Source organism: Engystomops pustulosus, chromosome 5 (genome assembly GCF_040894005.1).
Source record: "Engystomops pustulosus chromosome 5, aEngPut4.maternal, whole genome shotgun sequence".
Taxonomy (NCBI): Eukaryota; Metazoa; Chordata; class Amphibia; order Anura; family Leptodactylidae; genus Engystomops; species Engystomops pustulosus.
This window is the reverse complement of record NC_092415.1, coordinates 191,837,303-191,863,344: the sequence shown is the minus strand read 5'-3', so window position 1 is coordinate 191,863,344 and position 26,042 is coordinate 191,837,303. Positions and strand designations below refer to the sequence as shown.

General features: G+C 41.8%; 1 protein-coding gene across 6 annotated transcripts in view; it reads left to right on the top strand.

The window, feature by feature from the left end:
• Positions 1-26,042, top strand: part of SPAG6 (sperm associated antigen 6) — a 114,875-nt gene that overhangs the window by 21,964 nt on the left and 66,869 nt on the right. For 3 of the 6 annotated variants that reach the window (XM_072154184.1, XM_072154179.1, XM_072154183.1), the window contains exon 3: positions 17,613-17,779. In XM_072154184.1, coding sequence (XP_072010285.1) covers positions 17,613-17,779 — 167 coding nt within the window. Of the gene's footprint in view, positions 1-4,911; positions 5,122-5,171; positions 5,223-17,338; positions 17,362-17,612; positions 17,780-26,042 lie in introns of those variants that run through there. The other 3 variants (XM_072154181.1, XM_072154180.1, XM_072154182.1) reach the window with 3 other exon arrangements.

Sequence of the window (26,042 nt, the reverse complement as noted above, 5' to 3'; positions counted from 1 at the left end):
TGTCAAAATCAAGCAGGGGACAGTTAATTATACACACAGAAAAAACTATCACAAAGATACTTTTGTGAAATCAGCTCACCCTCTCCGTTCGAACAATCCTCTTGGTCTTGACTCTGGACACTCCAGCACGGACAAACCTCGGTCACAGGTGCAGGCAGCATTAGACAGGAAAAAGAACTATTTCCAGCTGGACATCAGACGTCAGTTTTTAGGATAAAAAGTAGCAAAATTTTATTTGAAATCCATTAAAAAGGAGTACAATGGTACATGACACAGCATAAGGAATAAAAAATAGCATCAAAGCTTACGCGTTTCGGTGATTAAACCTTATTCAACCTTATTGAATAAACCTTATTCAAGCTATGAATAAGGTTTAATCACCGAAACGCGTAAGCTTTGATGCTATTTTTTATTCCTTATGCTGTGTCATGTACCATTGTACTCCTTTTTAATGGATTTCAAATAAAATTTTGCTACTTTTTATCCTAAAAACTGACGTCTGATGTCCAGCTGGAAATAGTTCTTTTTACAGTTAATTATAGATCCAGACACTGTGACTGTGCTAATCTTCTTATATTTGTTATGAATGACCTCCTTCCTTCTAAAATCAACTTTTATAATTAAACTATTGAACCACAAGGGCTCTGGGGGATGTTACTTGAGACCATGTGTGCCTTAGCTTCACTGGCTGTTACACTCACATTGAGCACTACCCATCTCTGCTGCTGTGAGATTACAGCAGACAGGGGGAGGGGGAGTGCTGAGAGAGTAGGGCGAAAGTGTAACAACCTGTGATGGTGCAGCAGAGAGGGGTGCTGGTAACGCTTTCAGGCTCATTAGTATAATTTTAAAAGTTCATTTCAGAAAGCAGCAGGTCATGGATAACAAATATAGGAAGATTAGTACAGTCACGGTGCCTGGATTTATGAGTAAGTGTCATGAAGGATTTTGATGATAGATTTACTTTAAATTACCCATGCATACATAAGTTCCTTGATATCATTTTATTTATCCACATTTAGAATGTTTTTGTATCAATTTCAAAACCACTGGTTAGTTTCATGGTTTTTGGGCACAGTTTTGGAGTGGCAGGAAAGGGGGACATGATGCAGATCTAAAACCAGAACTGGAACAAAACGTTGGGGAATTATTACAGCATTTATAAAGATCCAATCCACTTATCTTCAATGTAAATTGTTGTGAAGTCAAGGGAGCAAAGGACATGCTGCAGACTACATGAGACCTTCAAGGACCCCAATGCACTTGATTACCGACGGTCAGCCACCTGATTGTAGCGGGAATCCCCCATGAGCCTCCAGCTGCCTGTTCATCGTAAACGCTTTCCAATTTCATTTTCTATAAAAATAAACTGCATTCGCAGCCGACCTCGGATTTGCATTTCCAAAGATACTGCAATTAATTCATTTCCTCTCTCTGACTGCTGTCACTAGCAGTTTGCCTGAAAGAGAGCAAAGCTGAAAATCTCTCGGCATGACCTTAGGAAAGGCTTGATTTATGGCTCTGTCCGGGATCCAGGGATCGCCTGCGCTAAACTCTTTTTTTTTTTAATATGAAGGTTTCAATGCTGCAAGTAAAGTGGATGCAGCAACTGCCACATGGCTGAAAGGAACAGCTGCCTCTCCAGAGCCAGCAGCCTCTCTCCTCCTCACAGCTCAATAGATCAACTTCCCTTGTAAACTGCTACAATGTGCACAGTCTGCTGAAACAGCTTACACCGAGAGGAGAGCAGAGCGCCAAGCAAGGCTCCTATTGTAGGCCTCTGCTGGCAGCCGGCGCTCCCTCCCTCCCCTGTGTATGGCATCAGAACCCTCGCACGGATTAGTATGTATCCAGCGAAGTGAGCTCTACTTCACTACTAAATAAAACTTGTAACCACGCTCCAAACAATTGAAACTATTGAAGTTCTTACAGCATCAATCTCAATAATTGTTATGGTATTTACCAACAGTAAAAAAGGTTAGGATTGATATAAACGTATCAGACAACCTCTATGACTAGTAGTGAAGTAGAAAATTATAAAAAAAACTCACTGGCACTGTTTCTCCCTCTAGTTGTTTTTTTAGGTGCTGCAGGTTAAAAACGTACCTCCCTACTTAGGTACAAAAAATGCACAATAACGTCATAAAGTAAAACTTTTAACCACGCTCCAAACAATTGAAGTTCTTACAGCATCAATCTCAGTAATTGTAACAGTATTTACCAAAAGTACCTGAAGTCTTTTTTTTTTTCTTCTTTGAAATGATATATCCGTTTAAGATTTGATGCTGCTCCCGTGTCCTCCTTAGTCCAATGGGTTCCTTTTGGAGGACAGGGAGGCCACAGGAGCAGCATCAAATCTTCAGCAGATATATCATCACTAAGAAAAAGAAAAAGACTTCAGGAACTTTTGGTAAATACCGTTACAATTATTGAGATTGATGCTGTAAGAACTTCAATTGTTTGGAGCGCAGTTAAAAATGTTATTTTATGACATTATTGTGTATTTTTTATACATAAAGTAGGGAGGTACATTTTTAACCTGCAGCACCTAAAAAAAACAAGTATAGAGAGAACCAGTACCAGAGAGTTTTTTAAAAATAATTTTCTACTTCACTACTAGTCATAGAGGTTGTCTGATACGCTTATACCAATCCTAACCTAATAATTGGCCGTCAAAGCTAAAAGTTTGCATAAAGCTTTTAGGTCTAGGGGAATAATTGATGTGGGTTAATTAATAATAATAATAATAATAATAATAATTTTATATAGCACCATCAAATTTTGCAGCACTTTACAAATCAGAGATTACCGTAGTTTAATCTTACATTGACCACGTGGTGGATGGGATTTTTGGCATCTCTGTGTCTACTGCAAACCTTTTGCTGCGATTCCTAGAGAATTAAAAGAAATCTACCACCAGGATGAAGGATTGTAAAACCAAGCACACTGACATACCGATGTGTTTGTCTAGTACCATTTGTAGGAAGTGAATTCAATACTTGTAGGGGCCATAATAGTCATACAGCCAAAGGCCCATGGCAGCCATAATCCGCCCCTGCTACTAGAAGACTTTGTAATGCAATTAGGTTATCATCTTACTATCTGTCTATTAGAATTTTGTTTTGCACCAAGCTCAAAAGATCCCATTCACTGTACAGTATAAGGCTGCATGCACACGGCGCACAGGAGAGGAGGAGGGGGTGAGCACTGCTCGTCCCTCTCCATGGAGATATATGGCGCATGGAGCCGTAATACGGGAAAAGAAAGGACATGTCCTGTCTTTTCCCAGGTACGGAACGGTACGATGCCGCCATACCGCTCCGTGTGCCCATTGCCGGCCTATGGGCGACATATATAAGGCGGACTTATATACGTCCCCCAGCGGTCATGTGAATTCAGCCTAATGGAGTCCGTTGGGCTTCGGTTATAGTGTGTATTATTTTTCCAGATCAAAACAGTCCTGCCTACTGGAATTTATAGAATCTGCTCCTGGCTTTCTAATTGAATAATATGTACAGTATTTAGAACTAAAATCTAGAACAAATTAAACCCTAAAATCTAGACCTATAAAAAAAAAAAAAAAACCGGTAAAAAAAATAATAACAATAGATACTTTTTCTTGGTAACCTAAATCTTGGCACCCAAAAATCAGTGTATATTATTTTTATTAGATTCTGTTTTCCAATATGTGAAAAAATAATAAACTGCATAATGTGAAATCTATATGTGTGTTTACTTTCCCCAAGTTCTGGGCAGCAGTATATGAGGGACTCGGAGTAGCTGTGTAACCCATGTTTTTGCCACTGGAACTTGACTGAAGTACATGAAGCCTGTAAATATCCCGCTTATATCCCACACTTAACCAGCCACAGATGTTCTCTGTTTTGCTCACGATCTGCGTTTCTGTAATGTCCTCCATTATTTAATATAGAACATTTGACAGATTTGTGTATAGCAGAAATCTAGGAGCAAACTGGAAGCGAGGGAAATGGAAAAGCATAGGGGACTAATACGATCCAGCTCTATGGAAAGTGTCGAAAAGAAAAATATAGGGGGGATTGTGGCACAAATTTTTTTCTGAAAGGATTTTGAATATAATCTCAGCTGTTATTCATAGATTATGTCAATTTTGAGGGGTTTTGTTTATTTCTAGACAATAAGGTTTGATTTCTACATATTATCGGATTAGGTGATTTTACAGATACTTAGTAATTTTTTGTGTTGCACATCAAACTTTCCTGAGTCAGTTACGTGCACTTAAGGGCAATGTTACTCTGCTCTATTAACATGCAATTAAAAAATTTGATAAAAAATGTTAAAAAAGGTTCCTTTGTAATTATAGTTAATGGGGTTGTAGAGGAACAACATGGCTGCCTTCTCAAGACAACAACACCAAAGCTGTTCAAAGATTTGCAGCCCCGCACCATTCATTTCAGTTGAGCTGTCAGCAGATTGCATATGCTTAGGATTGGGCAGCTTGATTTCAACATGTCTGATCACTTTGTTCACTGGAGGAAAAGCTGCCAGCTTCTTGTCTGTCTGTGCCTTAGGCCAGTTGTTCACGATTGAGTTTGCTCCAAAAAATTTGCTTGGTATTTCTGTGGGATTTACTGACCTGGACATTGAACAACGGAACTGACATGCGGATATCAGTTCAGCAAGTCGGGCCGACACACATTGCAACTTTGTTGGAGCAAACTCAGTTGTGTACGACGGACCTAAGGGCCCTTTCACCATTCTTAACATGTATTTAGGAATAGCATTGACTTCCTATTTAAGATGACTGGACAATCCGGCTTGGGACCCGGAAATATTACCAGATGTGCCGCCGAATAGCCAATCCGGAAAATTGACACCCTCAGAAACTAGCCATGGCAATGATTGGTTAGGTTGTCCCCCTTGACCAACCATAACCATGGCTCGTTGCTAAGGGAAAGTTTGCCAGATTGGCTGTTCAGCTGCTAATCTGGTAATATGTTCGGGTCGCGTGACCAAACACAAACGTTTGGTCCACTCATCTTTACTTCCTGCCGAGCATGCTTCTGTACATAGTATAGTGGCTGTGCTTGGTATTGCAGCTCAGCTCTTTTCACTTGAATGGGGGCCACATGACCGATAAATGTAAGAATTTAAGATCAGTTTGGGGTGGGAGACCCAGCATCCCAACTCATCTCAAATTGATCACTTTTTCTAAGGTAAAGAGATCCCTTATTTTAAAGCTGTTTAAGAAGACTTGGCACTCCTATTGGTTGCGTTTTGAAATTATAGTGAACTTTATTTCACAAGTGTACAAGTGTGGCAATCCAAAAAATTTTTTACAACGTTTCGGTCTACATACGGACCTTCGTCAGGCACTATATAGAAAACAAAGTGAATACAAGTCAATGAAGTGGTCATAATATATACATAATGTACATAAAAGTAGAAGACACATATAGGATAATTATGATGCGTTGTTGCCACCTGGCACATTTGTCGAAGTGGATCTCATCAAAGTTGTGATCTTCTGAAGTTTTGTTGCCCTATTCAGCGAGCTTGGTTCATAGTCCCTGGATATATAAAGTAATCCTAATATGACTCAGGGTGAAGACCTAGGGATATGTGGGCAGTCGTAGTAAGTGCATAGGTCAATGAGAGGCTATATGCATCATGTGATATACACATCAAACTGTATATTGTAAGATACAGATTGCGAGAGGTACAGTGGTTTACAATGGTACAGAGGTACGGCGGTGTGCAACGTTATAAATGCAGTACAATAGGGTTCAGGTATTCTATACTCACTAAATCAATAAGGCTCAGGCTCTCTATACTTACCGGATTGCATGGTATATCAGGAAGAAGATAGAATGAGTTTGCGGCGCTGTGGCCGCTGCAGCGCTAGAGAGTAAGTAGCGGAGGTCCGCTATGGAGGAGAGCGCTGACGTTCTGGGGCGATCGCTGTGGTATTTAAAGGAGCAGACCGGAACCGGAAGTGACGTTCCGGCATCAGCTGTCGGTCGCTTGCGTTCCAGAGTGGAACGCGGAAGTCTATCAAGTCATCTAAGCGATCGCGCAGGGAACGGAGCTGAAGGTAAGTAGAGAAGATATAGGCTATGTGGATGTGTGTTGTGAACAACGACTAAAGAGTTGGCGGAGAGAGTGTGTCTGTAGTTGGGAAGTGTACCCTGCTTGTAATGTAAATGTGAAAAAAGGGAGTGTTACTCGGCTTTTGTGGTGTATGTAAAAGTGATAAGAGTATGATCTGCGTCTTGGGTAAAGGATTGGTGTATGATTGTATTATCATAAGTATGTGTGTAATTGTGTGTGTCTGGAAGTGCGTCTGTGTGTGCAGAGAAGTGAGAAAAGAGGGGGGAAGGAGAAGAAAATATACCTATTGCAATGCGGTCATCAGGGATTCAGGGAATCTGGAAAGAAACAAAGCATAATTAGTAAAATAGGAGATTCTCGGGATTAACGCATATTTTGTATCTCGTACTCCCTGTTAAGCCCATTAGGAGACATTGCATTGAGGCGATGTATCCAAAATGCCTCTCGTCTCAGTAGTTGTTGGATCCTATTGCCACCTCGTCTGGGTGCAGGAACGTGTTCCACTACCTGAAATCTAAGTTGGGAGATCTTGTGTTTTGCTTGGGCAAAATGGTGTGGAATGGGTAGTAGAAGTTTGTTGCATCGGATGTCTGATTTGTGTCTGGATATACGGTCCTTAATGTGTTGGACCGTTTCACCTACATATACCAGGCCACATGGGCACTTGATGATATATACTACAAATGATGAGTTACAGGTGAAGTAATCTTTAATAGGGTATGTCATGCCAGTTCTGGGGTGGGATACTTTATCTCCCCTCAGGACATTGTTGCATTGGGAGCAATTGAGGCAAGGAAAGGTGCCATATTTAGGTGTAGACAGGAACCGTTGACCTGTTTGATTTTTGGAAGAACCTTCGTCTGCTTTCACCAATCTATCTCTTAGACTGGGCAGACGCTTGAAGCAGGGGCGGAATTGTCGCATGAACTCAGGAATAGATGGATGACTATTGGAAAGTATTGGCCAATGTTTGCGTATGCGCTTGTGTAATTTGAATATTGTGGGATGGTATTGATGGATAAAATTGATACATGGTCCTTTCTTAGTTTCCTGTCTCACCGTTTGTTCCTGTGTTTTTAGTAAATGTTCGGGATAGCCCCGTATTCTGAATTTGTCACGCATTTCTTGGAGACGTGTTTCTCTTTGTGTGGGGCTAGAGACTATCCTATGGACCCTCTGCATTTGGGAATTCGGTAGAGATTTTTTACAGGGATTAGAGTGGCAGCTGGAATAGTGTAGGAGACTGTTCCTGTCAGTGGGCTTGGTAAACAAATCGCTTGAGAGCCTGCCTGATGTGTCCTTAATGATGGTGGTGTCTAAAAAATCAATTTTTTGTTGGCTGAAATTAATGGTAAACTGTAATTCTGGCCATATTGAGTTCAAGTAAGCATGGAAATCATTAAGTGTATCTAGGGGTCCTGTCCATATGCATATAATGTCATCTATCAACCTTTTCCACAGAATGGCATGGGAATGGAAGTTGGTGTTGGGATAGATGAACTGTTCCTCAAAGTCTGTCATGTAGCTATTAGCATAAGGAGGGGCCACGTTGGAGCCCATGGCCGTGCCCCTTACCTGCAAATAGAACGTGTCTTGAAACATGAAGTAGTTTTCACGTAGGACGAGAGAGAGTAAGTCAAGGCATAATCTCCTAACCTCAGGGGGATGTTGTGATGTCGCTAGTAGTTTGTGAACTGCCTGGAGGCCCTTATGATGTTGTATGCTTGTGTATAGACTTGATACGTCCCATGTGACCAAGAATGCCTCTGGTGGTATGGTGTGTAAGTTGCGGATATGATGCAGAAAGTCATTTGTATCAAGTAAAAAGGAGCGAGATTGTTTTGTTAAGGGAGTAAGTATTTTTTCCAAAAAAATGGCTAATGGGGATAGTATCGAGTCGGTTGAGGCTACTATAGGCCTGCCTGGTGGTTTATGGAGACGTTTGTGGATCTTGGGTAAAATGTAAATTACTGGTATGACGGGGTTCTGGTTGAAAAGGAAGTTGTATGTTTTTTGATCTATTGTTTTCCCTTTGAGGTGTTGATCAAGGGTGTGTCTGACTTTAGCAGAGAGTGCTGTGGTGGGATCACGTGAGAGTTTATGGTATACTTGTTCGTCAGAAAGTTGTGTAAGGATTTCTTCTGTATAATCCCTTCTGTCCATGACCACTATGGCACCCCCCTTGTCAGCTGGTTTTACAATGAGCTGTTTATCATGAATGAGGGATTCCAATGCTTGTTTATCTAGATTAGTAAAATTGCTTGGGTAGTGTAGTGTGCCCTTTTCGATGTCCTTTCTGAATTGGTTAAACTCTTCTTGTACTAGTGCTATGAAGTTTTCGACTGCATGGTCGTTTTTGGGGGGCATAAAAGTGCTTTTAGTAGAGAGTCCCAAGTCAGTGGCTCGTATAAGAGCTTGTTGGGGTTCAGAGGGTACCCAAGTATGAGTGTTCTCTGAACTAAAGTGAGTTCTGAGTCTTATGGTTCTGTAGAACCGTTGTAAATCCAACTCAAGTTGAAAGGTATCAAGTTTTTGCGTGGGACAAAAGGATAATCCTTTCTGTAGCAGTCCCATTTGTGCTGGACTCAGGTTGGTGGAGGAAATGTTAACTACTAGCGGGGATGTGTTACCTGCGATCTTGTCGTCTCCGTACCAAGTGACTTCCTGAGAGTCGCCAACAGCGAATACAAGGCCAGGGACTTTGAACGGGTTTCTAGAAACCTACTAAATTACCAACTACATTGTGCAACACTAACAGAATACCTGAAGGTACAACGGATACCGAGAGGCCTACGGGTAGCCTTACGTCCCACCATCTTTAAAGATAACAAGGAATTCTGCAACACCTTTCAACAAATTTTAAATAAGTGCTCCTTCGATTTGATTACCTTGACAGTAGAATATTTACAAAAAGAAATCACCAAGACGGAGGAAAACATCTCCACGATCGAAAATCAACTAACTTCTACACTCACAGCAGAAGAGATCAGAACATTGAAAGAAAAAACAACCCAACAACTGGACCGCTTCAGAAAGGAATCAGAACAGAAGAAACGCGACAAATTCATAAGAGACACACAGGACTATCTACTGGATAGGGTATACAGATGGCAGGACGCTTACCCCATACGGACACCCTACCGAGGATACAGAGGCACAGCAGAGTCCTCCAGTTCCGGCTCCGATTTCTATGGACCACCATCAGCACGAGGTCGTTTTTTAGGACAACGGGACCGCAGACGCGGACGACCAAGACGAGGAGGGGAGGACAGCATAGGCGCTACACAAGGACCAACGATGACGACAAGATCGCAGGTAACACATCCCCGCTAGTAGTTAACATTTCCTCCACCAACCTGAGTCCAGCACAAATGGGACTGCTACAGAAAGGATTATCCTTTTGTCCCACGCAAAAACTTGATACCTTTCAACTTGAGTTGGATTTACAACGGTTCTACAGAACCATAAGACTCAGAACTCACTTTAGTTCAGAGAACACTCATACTTGGGTACCCTCTGAACCCCAACAAGCTCTTATACGAGCCACTGACTTGGGACTCTCTACTAAAAGCACTTTTATGCCCCCCAAAAACGACCATGCAGTCGAAAACTTCATAGCACTAGTACAAGAAGAGTTTAACCAATTCAGAAAGGACATCGAAAAGGGCACACTACACTACCCAAGCAATTTTACTAATCTAGATAAACAAGCATTGGAATCCCTCATTCATGATAAACAGCTCATTGTAAAACCAGCTGACAAGGGGGGTGCCATAGTGGTCATGGACAGAAGGGATTATACAGAAGAAATCCTTACACAACTTTCTGACGAACAAGTATACCATAAACTCTCACGTGATCCCACCACAGCACTCTCTGCTAAAGTCAGACACACCCTTGATCAACACCTCAAAGGGAAAACAATAGATCAAAAAACATACAACTTCCTTTTCAACCAGAACCCCGTCATACCAGTAATTTACATTTTACCCAAGATCCACAAACGTCTCCATAAACCACCAGGCAGGCCTATAGTAGCCTCAACCGACTCGATACTATCCCCATTAGCCATTTTTTTGGAAAAAATACTTACTCCCTTAACAAAACAATCTCGCTCCTTTTTACTTGATACAAATGACTTTCTGCATCATATCCGCAACTTACACACCATACCACCAGAGGCATTCTTGGTCACATGGGACGTATCAAGTCTATACACAAGCATACAACATCATAAGGGCCTCCAGGCAGTTCACAAACTACTAGCGACATCACAACATCCCCCTGAGGTTAGGAGATTATGCCTTGACTTACTCTCTCTCGTCCTACGTGAAAACTACTTCATGTTTCAAGACACGTTCTATTTGCAGGTAAGGGGCACGGCCATGGGCTCCAACGTGGCCCCTCCTTATGCTAATAGCTACATGACAGACTTTGAGGAACAGTTCATCTATCCCAACACCAACTTCCATTCCCATGCCATTCTGTGGAAAAGGTTCATAGATGACATTATATGCATATGGACAGGACCCCTAGATACACTTAATGATTTCCATGCTTACTTGAACTCAATATGGCCAGAATTACAGTTTACCATTAATTTCAGCCAACAAAAAATTGATTTTTTAGACACCACCATCATTAAGGACACATCAGGCAGGCTCTCAAGCGATTTGTTTACCAAGCCCACTGACAGGAACAGTCTCCTACACTATTCCAGCTGCCACTCTAATCCCTGTAAAAAATCTCTACCGAATTCCCAAATGCAGAGGGTCCATAGGATAGTCTCTAGCCCCACACAAAGAGAAACACGTCTCCAAGAAATGCGTGACAAATTCAGAACACGGGGCTATCCCGAACATTTACTAAAAACACAGGAACAAACGGTGAGACAGGAAACTAAGAAAGGACCATGTATCAATTTTATCCATCAATACCATCCCACAATATTCAAATTACACAAGCGCATACGCAAACATTGGCCAATACTTTCCAATAGTCATCCATCTATTCCTGAGTTCATGCGACAATTCCGCCCCTGCTTCAAGCGTCTGCCCAGTCTAAGAGATAGATTGGTGAAAGCAGACGAAGGTTCTTCCAAAAATCAAACAGGTCAACGGTTCCTGTCTACACCTAAATATGGCACCTTTCCTTGCCTCAATTGCTCCCAATGCAACAATGTCCTGAGGGGAGATAAAGTATCCCACCCCAGAACTGGCATGACATACCCTATTAAAGATTACTTCACCTGTAACTCATCATTTGTAGTATATATCATCAAGTGCCCATGTGGCCTGGTATATGTAGGTGAAACGGTCCAACACATTAAGGACCGTATATCCAGACACAAATCAGACATCCGATGCAACAAACTTCTACTACCCATTCCACACCATTTTGCCCAAGCAAAACACAAGATCTCCCAACTTAGATTTCAGGTAGTGGAACACGTTCCTGCACCCAGACGAGGTGGCAATAGGATCCAACAACTACTGAGACGAGAGGCATTTTGGATACATCGCCTCAATGCAATGTCTCCTAATGGGCTTAACAGGGAGTACGAGATACAAAATATGCGTTAATCCCGAGAATCTCCTATTTTACTAATTATGCTTTGTTTCTTTCCAGATTCCCTGAATCCCTGATGACCGCATTGCAATAGGTATATTTTCTTCTCCTTCCCCCCTCTTTTCTCACTTCTCTGCACACACAGACGCACTTCCAGACACACACAATTACACACATACTTATGATAATACAATCATACACCAATCCTTTACCCAAGACGCAGATCATACTCTTATCACTTTTACATACACCACAAAAGCCGAGTAACACTCCCTTTTTTCACATTTACATTACAAGCAGGGTACACTTCCCAACTACAGACACACTCTCTCCGCCAACTCTTTAGTCGTTGTTCACAACACACATCCACATAGCCTATATCTTCTCTACTTACCTTCAGCTCCGTTCCCTGCGCGATCGCTTAGATGACTTGATAGACTTCCGCGTTCCACTCTGGAACGCAAGCGACCGACAGCTGATGCCGGAACGTCACTTCCGGTTCCGGTCTGCTCCTTTAAATACCACAGCGATCGCCCCAGAACGTCAGCGCTCTCCTCCATAGCGGACCTCCGCTACTTACTCTCTAGCGCTGCAGCGGCCACAGCGCCGCAAACTCATTCTATCTTCTTCCTGATATACCATGCAATCCGGTAAGTATAGAGAGCCTGAGCCTTATTGATTTAGTGAGTATAGAATACCTGAACCCTATTGTACTGCATTTATAACGTTGCACACCGCCGTACCTCTGTACCATTGTATACCACTGTACCTCTCGCAATCTGTATCTTACAATATACAGTTTGATGTGTATATCACATGATGCATATAGCCTCTCATTGACCTATGCACTTACTACGACTGCCCACATATCCCTAGGTCTTCACCCTGAGTCATATTAGGATTACTTTATATATCCAGGGACTATGAACCAAGCTCGCTGAATAGGGCAACAAAACTTCAGAAGATCACAACTTTGATGAGATCCACTTCGACAAATGTGCCAGGTGGCAACAACGCATCATAATTATCCTATATGTGTCTTCTACTTTTATGTACATTATGTATATATTATGACCACTTCATTGACTTGTATTCACTTTGTTTTCTATATAGTGCCTGACGAAGGTCCGTATGTAGACCGAAACGTTGTAAAAAATTTTTTGGATTGCCACACTTGTACACTTGTGAAATAAAGTTCACTATAATTTCAAAACGCAACCAATAGGAGTGCCAAGTCTTCTTAAATAGCTATTGATGGTTTTGTAACCTATTTGAGCACCCTGAAAAAATCTAAATACGAAGAGTGACGTGTATTTACTATAAGCATACCAATACTCTTACACGAGCACCAAGGACACTATGTCCAGTGAAACCTTCTCTTATGACCCCGAAACCACAGCCAACATATTGGCTAAAGTCTCCGTACCAAGTGACTTCCTGAGAGTCGCCAACAGCGAATACAAGGCCAGGGACTTTGAACGGGTTTCTAGAAACCTACTAAATTACCAACTACATTGTGCAACACTAACAGAATACCTGAAGGTACAACGGATACCGAGAGGCCTACGGGTAGCCTTACGTCCCACCATCTTTAAAGATAACAAGGAATTCTGCAACACCTTTCAACAAATTTTAAATAAGTGCTCCTTCGATTTGATTACCTTGACAGTAGAATATTTACAAAAAGAAATCACCAAGACGGAGGAAAACATCTCCACGATCGAAAATCAACTAACTTCTACACTCACAGCAGAAGAGATCAGAACATTGAAAGAAAAAACAACCCAACAACTGGACCGCTTCAGAAAGGAATCAGAACAGAAGAAACGCGACAAATTCATAAGAGACACACAGGACTATCTACTGGATAGGGTATACAGATGGCAGGACGCTTACCCCATACGGACACCCTACCGAGGATACAGAGGCACAGCAGAGTCCTCCAGTTCCGGCTCCGATTTCTATGGACCACCATCAGCACGAGGTCGTTTTTTAGGACAACGGGACCGCAGACGCGGACGACCAAGACGAGGAGGGGAGGACAGCATAGGCGCTACACAAGGACCAACGATGACGACAAGATCGCAGGTAACACATCCCCGCTAGTAGTTAACATTTCCTCCACCAACCTGAGTCCAGCACAAATGGGACTGCTACAGAAAGGATTATCCTTTTGTCCCACGCAAAAACTTGATACCTTTCAACTTGAGTTGGATTTACAACGGTTCTACAGAACCATAAGACTCAGAACTCACTTTAGTTCAGAGAACACTCATACTTGGGTACCCTCTGAACCCCAACAAGCTCTTATACGAGCCACTGACTTGGGACTCTCTACTAAAAGCACTTTTATGCCCCCCAAAAACGACCATGCAGTCGAAAACTTCATAGCACTAGTACAAGAAGAGTTTAACCAATTCAGAAAGGACATCGAAAAGGGCACACTACACTACCCAAGCAATTTTACTAATCTAGATAAACAAGCATTGGAATCCCTCATTCATGATAAACAGCTCATTGTAAAACCAGCTGACAAGGGGGGTGCCATAGTGGTCATGGACAGAAGGGATTATACAGAAGAAATCCTTACACAACTTTCTGACGAACAAGTATACCATAAACTCTCACGTGATCCCACCACAGCACTCTCTGCTAAAGTCAGACACACCCTTGATCAACACCTCAAAGGGAAAACAATAGATCAAAAAACATACAACTTCCTTTTCAACCAGAACCCCGTCATACCAGTAATTTACATTTTACCCAAGATCCACAAACGTCTCCATAAACCACCAGGCAGGCCTATAGTAGCCTCAACCGACTCGATACTATCCCCATTAGCCATTTTTTTGGAAAAAATACTTACTCCCTTAACAAAACAATCTCGCTCCTTTTTACTTGATACAAATGACTTTCTGCATCATATCCGCAACTTACACACCATACCACCAGAGGCATTCTTGGTCACATGGGACGTATCAAGTCTATACACAAGCATACAACATCATAAGGGCCTCCAGGCAGTTCACAAACTACTAGCGACATCACAACATCCCCCTGAGGTTAGGAGATTATGCCTTGACTTACTCTCTCTCGTCCTACGTGAAAACTACTTCATGTTTCAAGACACGTTCTATTTGCAGGTAAGGGGCACGGCCATGGGCTCCAACGTGGCCCCTCCTTATGCTAATAGCTACATGACAGACTTTGAGGAACAGTTCATCTATCCCAACACCAACTTCCATTCCCATGCCATTCTGTGGAAAAGGTTCATAGATGACATTATATGCATATGGACAGGACCCCTAGATACACTTAATGATTTCCATGCTTACTTGAACTCAATATGGCCAGAATTACAGTTTACCATTAATTTCAGCCAACAAAAAATTGATTTTTTAGACACCACCATCATTAAGGACACATCAGGCAGGCTCTCAAGCGATTTGTTTACCAAGCCCACTGACAGGAACAGTCTCCTACACTATTCCAGCTGCCACTCTAATCCCTGTAAAAAATCTCTACCGAATTCCCAAATGCAGAGGGTCCATAGGATAGTCTCTAGCCCCACACAAAGAGAAACACGTCTCCAAGAAATGCGTGACAAATTCAGAACACGGGGCTATCCCGAACATTTACTAAAAACACAGGAACAAACGGTGAGACAGGAAACTAAGAAAGGACCATGTATCAATTTTATCCATCAATACCATCCCACAATATTCAAATTACACAAGCGCATACGCAAACATTGGCCAATACTTTCCAATAGTCATCCATCTATTCCTGAGTTCATGCGACAATTCCGCCCCTGCTTCAAGCGTCTGCCCAGTCTAAGAGATAGATTGGTGAAAGCAGACGAAGGTTCTTCCAAAAATCAAACAGGTCAACGGTTCCTGTCTACACCTAAATATGGCACCTTTCCTTGCCTCAATTGCTCCCAATGCAACAATGTCCTGAGGGGAGATAAAGTATCCCACCCCAGAACTGGCATGACATACCCTATTAAAGATTACTTCACCTGTAACTCATCATTTGTAGTATATATCATCAAGTGCCCATGTGGCCTGGTATATGTAGGTGAAACGGTCCAACACATTAAGGACCGTATATCCAGACACAAATCAGACATCCGATGCAACAAACTTCTACTACCCATTCCACACCATTTTGCCCAAGCAAAACACAAGATCTCCCAACTTAGATTTCAGGTAGTGGAACACGTTCCTGCACCCAGACGAGGTGGCAATAGGATCCAACAACTACTGAGACGAGAGGCATTTTGGATACATCGCCTCAATGCAATGTCTCCTAATGGGCTTAACAGGGAGTACGAGATACAAAATATGCGTTAATCCCGAGAATCTCCTATTTTACTAATTATGCTTTGTTTCTTTCCAGATTCCCTGAATCCCTGATGACCGCATTGCAATAGGTATATTTTCTTCTCCTTCCCCCCTCTTTTCTCACTTCTCTGCACACACAGACGCACTTCCAGACACACACAATTACACACATACTTATGATAATACAATCATACACCAATCCTTTACCCAAGACGCAGATCATACTCTTATCACTTTTACATACACCACAAAAGCCGAGTAACACTCCCTTTTTTCACATTTACATTACAAGCAGGGTACACTTCCCAACTACAGACACACTCTCTCCGCCAACTCTTTAGTCGTTGTTCACAACACACATCCACATAGCCTATATCTTCTCTACTTACCTTCAGCTCCGTTCCCTGCGCGATCGCTTAGATGACTTGATAGACTTCCGCGTTCCACTCTGGAACGCAAGCGACCGACAGCTGATGCCGGAACGTCACTTCCGGTTCCGGTCTGCTCCTTTAAATACCACAGCGATCGCCCCAGAACGTCAGCGCTCTCCTCCATAGCGGACCTCCGCTACTTACTCTCTAGCGCTGCAGCGGCCACAGCGCCGCAAACTCATTCTATCTTCTTCCTGATATACCATGCAATCCGGTAAGTATAGAGAGCCTGAGCCTTATTGATTTAGTGAGTATAGAATACCTGAACCCTATTGTACTGCATTTATAACGTTGCACACCGCCGTACCTCTGTACCATTGTATACCACTGTACCTCTCGCAATCTGTATCTTACAATATACAGTTTGATGTGTATATCACATGATGCATATAGCCTCTCATTGACCTATGCACTTACTACGACTGCCCACATATCCCTAGGTCTTCACCCTGAGTCATATTAGGATTACTTTATATATCCAGGGACTATGAACCAAGCTCGCTGAATAGGGCAACAAAACTTCAGAAGATCACAACTTTGATGAGATCCACTTCGACAAATGTGCCAGGTGGCAACAACGCATCATAATTATCCTATATGTGTCTTCTACTTTTATGTACATTATGTATATATTATGACCACTTCATTGACTTGTATTCACTTTGTTTTCTATATAGTGCCTGACGAAGGTCCGTATGTAGACCGAAACGTTGTAAAAAATTTTTTGGATTGCCACACTTGTACACTTGTGAAATAAAGTTCACTATAATTTCAAAACGCAACCAATAGGAGTGCCAAGTCTTCTTAAATAGCTATTGATGGTTTTGTAACCTATTTGAGCACCCTGAAAAAATCTAAATACGAAGAGTGACGTGTATTTACTATAAGCTTATTTTAAAGCTGGACATCCCCTCCAAGTGTTGGAGGTTAGTTATCCAGAAAAATAATTGTATGCCTTTTCTTATAATTATGGCCTTATTAATAAAAAAAAATACAATAATATGACAAAAATTGATAATTATAAATTGTTCATCTTGATTAAATTGACATTGACAGAGATTCCCTGCACATGATATAAAGCCGTGAACCATCATTACATAAGGAATATTTTTTTCCATAGGGATTGGGCCGCTGTCACTCTTAATTATTTCTCTCTTTATTTGTTCCCGCAACTTAGGCGTTATGTCTCTTCTGCGGCCCCTGCTCTTGGACGTGGTCCCAACTATCCAGCAGACCTCGGCTCTGGCTCTTGGGAGACTCGCCAATTATAATGACGATCTGGCAGAAGCAGTTGTTAAAGGAGACATTCTTCCACAGCTTGTGTATTCTCTGGCCGAGCAGAACGTAAGTAAATGCGCTCTTTTTTTTTTCTTGTGACATAAATCAAAACATAAAGTAATCAAATATATTTTGCTCCTCCAAACAAGTCACATTAGGCAAATGCAAGGTCATATGTATAGTGATACAAAGCGCAGCACTTCTTCTTTATAGGGGGACGTATACAAACAAAATAGGACATTACAAAGCAAAAACATGATTAGAATGGAAGAATAGGAATGATGTCTTGATCGCAAGAGCTTACAATCTATGAGGACTGAAATCTCCCAGCCACAGTCCAACTTAAAAATGGTTTTCTGTTGTTGTTGAAGACCGAACGTTGTCTAAAAAAAACTAAAAATCATAATAGGTGATTATTCTCTTTGGCCTTTTCTGGCTCAGGTATTGGATCGCCTTCCAGTCCTTGTACTCTAGTCGATTTTTTTTTTTCATTTCAGCTAATCTACATATAAATGACTTTATTCTCCTGGTACTTAAGTTCCATTTACATGCAGCGATTATCTTTCAGATCACAGAGATCAATGATTTGCCTTAATAATAGAATTTGTCATTGACAGGATTATTTATGCACAAAAAAAACAAAAATTGAATGGTCTCTGACACGTGGCTGGAAGCTGATATCCCTGTTCCTTAGGCTACATTGTTTTCCTCTGGGTGCTATCCAGATGACATACTGACACATTCATCAATGGACCCATGAGCGTGTTCTTCATGGATCCACACAGAGGCTGTAGAAATCTCAGGATGTAGCAGGTCCTATTCCTGACCATGTATGTGGCTCAGGCCTTCTCATTGAAGTCTATAGAAATGTGAAAAACATGGATGCCACATGGGTATCATTGGCGCACGTTTGCATTTGCAGATCAGTTTATGGGTTGCACCATGTTACATCATGTTACCTTCTAGAGCAGTGGTGGCGAACCTATGGCACATGTGCCAGAGGTGGCACTCAGAGAAATTTCTGCGGGCACTCAGACCATCACCCCAGCACAGAGTTCACCAAATAGGCAACTAAAGAGATGCTGCTCCCAGCGCTATTTTAAAGCAACACTTCATTGGCTGTTTGGAACTGTGGGGAAAGTGAGAAGGTGTGGACATTATCTTTGGAGGTCATCTTGCTGGACCCTGGAAAGAGGCTACAATGATAGTCTAAATTTGCCCTCCTTCTTTTAACTGTACTGGTGGCCTCAGGGGGCCAATACGATTGAAAGATGTGTAATAACAGGTAGGCTATGAGTTACTGCTTAAAATGCCATGTTGGCACTTCACGGTAAATAAGTCGATTTTGGTTGTATTTTGGGCACTCGGTCTCCAAAAGGTTCGCCATCACTGTTCTAGAGGTTGGGTGAAGTTAGTACCTTCATTTGCCAGACGTCAATTTCTTTGGCGGATCCACAGAAACGTATGTCATAAGGATGAGGCACAGACTGCGAAAAGAAATCTATCATCAAAATCCATCATGATAAACCAGGGACATTACTCATAGATCCAGGCACAGTGACTGTGGTAATCTTCTTATATTTGTTATCCATGGCCTCATTCCTTCTAAAATCAACTTGTATAATTATGCTAATGAGCCTAAGCCTGTGATCAGGCTTGACAGAATGTTACACTGTCTCAGCCTGCTCCCTCAGCTTTGAGAATACAGCAGTACATATGCTGAGGGAGCTGGGGGAAGGTGAGACAGTGTAAAAAAAAAAAAGAGGATTACTACAGTAATGGTAATCCTTATGGTTTTGGGGCACAGTTTTGGAGTGGCAGGAAGGCGGGACAGGCATAATGCAGATCTAAAACCAGAACTGAAACAAAACTTTGGGGAATTATTGCCGTATTTTTTACATTAAATTTTTATGGTAGATTTCCATAATGGACCTGAAACGTATTACACACTGATGACATACAGACCACAGATCCCTTGTGTGTTGTCTTAGAACAGAATACATTTGTGTTCAGGTAGCCTCTGGAGTCTATATAACTCTATATAGTGATATGACTGCTCAGTATTGGCTTTGTATAGGGAAGAGGCTGCCAATGATTTAATCATAGCTATATACCTTTAATAAAGACTTCAGTCTCTGGTCCTGCCTCTCTGTCAGGCCCTCCCGAGGCCTTGCTTGGAGTCACCCCCAGGCCTTGCTTGGAGTCACCCCCCAGGCCCTGTTTGGAGTCACCCCCAGGCCTTGCTTGGAGTCACCCCCAGGCCTTGCTTGGAGTCACCCCCAGGCCTTGCTTGGAGTCACCCCCAGGCCTTGCTTGGAGTCACCCCCAGGCCTTGCTTGGAGTCACGCCCTGGTCATGCGTGGAGTCCCCTCCAGGCCTTGCTTGGAGTCACCCCCAGGCCTGCCTTGCGCCCTCCCCGGGGCCTGCCTTCAGCCTCTCGTTACTTGGCGTCTGTGTTGGAAATCCTCCCATTGTATTGAAGTGCGGCTCTGAATACTTGTGTTTGCATAAATAATTCATGTGTATATTGATGAATAGAGCCTAAATGACAGTTTCCGAGATAATGGAGATACTTAACCCTGAAAAAGGCAGCTGGTTGTTTATTTAAAACAACTATTTCAGAGATATAAAAGGTCTCTCAAAAGTTTAATGCATGAAAACAGAATTGACTAAAGGAAATTGAATTAAAATCCCCTCTCCCCTTTCTTAACCAGTTCTAGGATGAGAGCTGCAGATCCTTCCTTACTGAATACGCTGCTATTGTATTCCATGCCGGGCCGGCAAATATCTTTACTAGAGATGAGCGGGAAACCTTAGGCCAATCATCTCCTTGGCTAGTTGTTAGGGGCGTCTATTTGCCGGATTGGCTATTCAGCTGCCAATTTAGCAATATGACTGGGTCAGGAAGCCGAACCCCACTTGATCATCGGGTCTGCTCATCTCAAATTTTTACTTAAAATTTTAGGGTATGTTAGAATATTACAGAAATGCAGAAGCCCATGGAAGTGAATGGGAACGTGTACTGGCTATTGAAACAATGGCTTAACATATGTCCAAAATTCATGTTCGCCTGTATGATGGCTAAATCTCATTCAGCTAATATAATGAACTAAAAACTATTAAGTGAAATAAAGCTAAACAATGTACATGTGGACTACAATCCTACATCTGATATTGCAAACATAAAGTTATAATGGATGGCTTGTAACAAACCATATATATACGGTATATCACCATCAAGCCAACACTTGCTGAAAAATATATACAATTTTATTTAAATAATTGATGAAAAATATCATAATAAAAATATCAGCAATAGATATCAGTATAAGGACAAAGATAAGGACACAGTAAGGTGATACCCCGGAGCACAAAAAGACATCCCATGAATCCAAAAATCATTAAAAAAAAATGTAATTTACAGCAAACTATATAGACTTCATGTCCAGCAGCAGCATGTAGAGGAGACAACAGCAGCTCTACAGACTAGATACGCTCTGGGTCTGAGGAGAGGGGGTGACATAGCAGTGTGTTAGGTGAGGTAGCTGAGCTGCGTGTGTTATGACTCTGATCTGTCTCATCTCTCTTTTTCTATGTGTAAGATGCTAGTAGAATTTTCATAAGCTAAATAAAAGTGTAGATTAACCCTGTACTATGATGATCTAAGCACATTGTCAGCACACAGCATCTCATAGCACAGTCCCCACAAAAACAGCAACTATAATTGTTGCACATTTTCATGTCAGTATTTATTATTATTAGTACTATATTAGGAAGTTGGGGAAAAAAATCTATACAAAGGAATAAAAAGGAAAAGAAAAGCAATTTCACCTTTTTTTAAATTGATCGTTATATCTACGGTACATTTTTCACTGTGAGGTCCAAATGACACATCCCCTTTTAATGTCAAAAAATATCTCTAGAACATCTCTCTTTTTTTTTCTTTCTAGTTTTTATTGCCGCTAATTTGGGAAATATGTGACTTTAATTTTAAGTTAAATCTTTAACACTTATTCTTTACGCTAACTGTATAGCCTTTGAGTCTTTACTTCAGATGGGATCAAATGGGATATCTGATATGTAAATTTTATTTTTTTTTTTTTTTAGTAACAGGGGATTTACAAATTTTTGAAAATATTTATTTATTTTTTGCTTTTATTTTTTGGTACTCTCACTGATCAGGGGTTGTTAGTGGCCAATACCTGGAGAGTCTCTCCATACACCTTACCCTAAGGGCTGTTTCACACTACATCACGAATCGACCACAACAATGTTCATCTGCCCTTACCCTGTATGTCAAGTGTCAGGAAAGGCTTAAAGAGGTTTTATGAGAGCATAAAAAAACCCTTGAGTTAAATAAAATAAACACATACTTACCTCCCGGTATCCAGCGCTGCTATCTCTCGTGCCCCATGTAAACAAACAGGGGCATGAATGCTGCGCTGGGGTCAGCTTCTGGCCAGCCGTAAGCTGAATGCAGAGCGGTTTCCATGCCCATGTTTCTTTACAGGGGGAACGGTGCGGAGAGATAGCAGCGCTGGATACCGGGAGGTAAGTATGTGTTTTTTTTTTTTTTAACCCGCCCCCTCCCGGCCACACAAGGGTTTTTTTTTAATGCTGTCGGACGACCCTTTTAAAGCACTTGTCCGGAGTTTGAAAACATGTTTGCTATCGCCTGAAAACAGCGCCACACCTGACTATGGTTTGTTCTGGTATTGCAGCTCAGCTGTATATAAATGAATGGATCTTAGTTGTAATACTACACACCACCCATGGTTTCTGTAACAATGCAGCCATGTTTTTTTAAACCCCGGACAACCCCTTTAAATCCATTCAGACCAGTGGTCTCTTAGTTCTTGCTTGCTAACACTTTATCATATAATGTATGAAGGCAGCACTTGTTGTATAAACCTGTACATTGTATGTTTGCTACTGTACATTGTATGTTTGCTACTAACCTGAGAAATTATCTGTTTGCTTTATTTTTGCAAAAAAAAGAAAATAACCAGAAGTTAGACGATGCATGCAAATTTGTGCAGTGGTGCATGTAGTGGAGTATTCTAGCTAAGAGATTGTGAGAACGAATCAAAGTACAGCTGCCATGAAGACCTCTTCCTGTCCCCAACACAAACCTGAAATGTGCCATGGGTCCCTCTCATAAGATTCCTAGTGATCAGCTGTGATATATCCTAATTCGCAGGCAATTAATGGCAATGAGTAATCATCTATTGCTTGGTTATGTCTTGCACCCTTTGCAGTGTCTTCAATTTTGTCTAATAAAGGTTCACCATATCTCATAATAGGGATATGAACGGGAGTTGCATCTTATAACATCAGTGCTGTATATAAACACATGATTGTCTCTGATTTTGTTTTTGAAGTGGTCTTAAAGGAAGTCTGCCATCAATATCCATCACGATAAACCAGGTACTCTTACTCATGGATACACAGGCACTGTGACTGTGGTAATCTTCTTATTTTTGTTATCCATGGCCTCCTTCCTTCTAAAATCAACTTTTAAAATGATTCTATTGAGCAAGAAGGGGGCATTGCCAGAGCTCCTCCGTGCTATAGGTTGAAAGGCTATTTCCCTTCTGCTCCCTTAGCACTGCTCTCCCCCCTCTGCCTGGTGTAATCTCACACAGTGCAAGGGGGAAGTGCTTCTGCACAGTGTAACAGCCTGTGAAGCTATAGGACAGAGAAGGCTCTGGTAATGTCCCCCAGAGCCCTTCTGACTCATTAGCATAATTGTAAAAGTTTATTTTACAAGGAAGGAGGCCATGGATAAGTAGATTTCCTTTAATGCTTCTAAATCTTTAGAAATTACGGGCATAACTATCTCATTTCAGATTATTAAAAATTAAATTTCCATATTATTGTGGCAGCAGGGACGGATTAAGCCATAAAGCAACACAAGCAATTGGGGGGGGGGGGGGGGGGAATGATACTTGCAATACAGCTTAAATTTGTGGTACAGCAGGGGTGAAACAGACTCCCTTCTCTGCCATTTGCAGTTCAGCTTTATAACTTTGCTTTGGGCCCCCGAAATCCCAAATCCGCCCAAGGGATTCGTTTTCTTAATTTCAGACAGGTTTAAACTAGACCTGGACCTGTAAATGGTCTCAAAACTGTATAATATAATTCTTGCCTTTCTGATACTTTATTGCAGTATTTTGCAGCACACTTGGTCTCTGTTAACCTCGGCATCCAGTACAGTGCAGAAAATCCAGGGTAGCCTCTATAAATAGCTCAATTAACCCATTCAGCGGCAGAGAGGCCAGCTGCCAGCACTTATGAAGGGCTTTCGGGGTTAATTTAAAAAAAAATTGTCAGGATGATAAACTGCACCGAGTCCTGAAGCACAAACACATTTAATCTGTCTCTCAGTTCCAGAGTTGCTGGAGTGGAGCCAGCGTTAGCAAATAAACCTAAGTAAGTGGAAACTTTCTCAGTCTTGGTTCCGAGAACTGACAATGAACTGTGCCTGGCTGGACGCTTTTCTGATTCCTATTCCCCCCCGAATCAGAGGTGGACCGAACCGATATAACGTGTGGCCACGGTTAACCAACTCACTGCTGACCGCACATGGACTCTACGTCGTTGCATCCTGGTTAAGTCTGCCGGTGCGAAGATGAATGAAGTCCGTATTTGCCCTGTAAATACCTTGTGCTTCTGCCACGGCGTCTTGTGTACACGGTCGCAGGCGGTTTTCCATTTTTAGGCAGAGTACCCAAAGCCTTAGGCCCGGGAGCCCTGTTTGCCTGCAGTCAGCATGAGAACTCGCAGTGCATTTGTTCATATTTGCTTTGTGAGGAATCCAATAGGCAGAGAAAATCTTCTGGCGCAATCCATGGCCCTTTCTCAAAGAAGCGTTTGTGTACGGAGAGGAAAAATCAATTGTGTGTTCCAAAAATACAAAATTAAAAAAAAATGACGATAATGACTACTACTGTGGGCTGTACCTAGGAGACCTGCACGATGAATCCAGAAATCTGCATGTTCTCCGCTTAGTTGGATGCATTTAGGCAATTTTCACATGGCAGAAGTCATTAACGTTATTTCATGGCCGATCCCAGATGTGCAGTGAGCTCAATATTCCACTGGTAAAACAGTCTTTTCCATCATCCGCTAAGGAACTGAAACAGCGCTTGGGAAATGAAGCTTCAGAGCTTTATACAATGAAAGCTAAATTCATAGTATTATGTTAAAACGGTAAAAGCTTAGTCAAAACTAGTATCTGTACCCAAAACTAGTTCCCACAATTAAAGCTGGTATCCATTCCTGAAAATACTCCCTGTATCCAAAACTAGAACCCCTGCCCAAAAGTAGTACCCATACTAAAAACTAGTACCTAATATCCATACCCTTAACTAGAAGCTGAAAATATTACCATAACAAAAACTAGAACCTGAAAATAGCATTACAATTGTGCCCTTGATTATTTACTGTGGATCTAGCACTTGCTTGATATAGACCCTCAAAACCCTTGTATAGTCATATATATCATAATTTCCTGCTAATAGCCACCACTAGTGGCACTAGCTTACTGCATACTGTTTTGACTGCAGCTCAATGTAGACTGTATGCAATTTGCTGCTGAGCTCCACCTAGTGGTGGCTGCGGTCTGCTTAAGTTTTATTGCTTATCTCCTATGTCAACATTAGTGATTTATTTTATATAAATATTTTTTATATAATATTTATACAATAGTCATGTGCATGTCAGAGCACAGGAGAATCATGAGGTCTAAAGAACTGCCTAAGGAGCTCAGAATTATGGCAAGGCACAGATTACAAAAGGTTACAAAAGAATGTATTCAGCACTCAGGGTTCCTTGAAGCACAGTGGTCTCCATAATACTTAAAAGGAAGAAGCTTGGGATGACCACAACACTTGTTTGACCTGCTCATCCAACCAAACTAAGCAATCATGGGAGAAGAGCCTTGGTGAGAGAGGGGAACAAGAAGCCCAAGATCACTGTGGCTGAGCTCCAGAGATGTAGTAGTGGGAGAAAGTTCCACAAAGTCACCTATCACTGCAGGCTCCAGCAGTCTCATATGAATACTTTCGCTGCGCAATTTATATTAAAGGTGCACCAAAAATAAAGAGGACGTACACTTCCAGAGCAGTCAAGAGTGCGTCAGATAATTGAATACTGTGCGCCAGTATTTACTAATCTGGCGCGCCCTGCACATTCGTGAGGCTAACACCTAGTGCATTTTGCCTCACGTTTGATAATTCTGGGCCACTATTACAAGCACCAATATTAATCTTATTGTCCAAACAATTATGGTGCAGAGATAATAGCGGAACCTGTTCTGTTAGCAGCT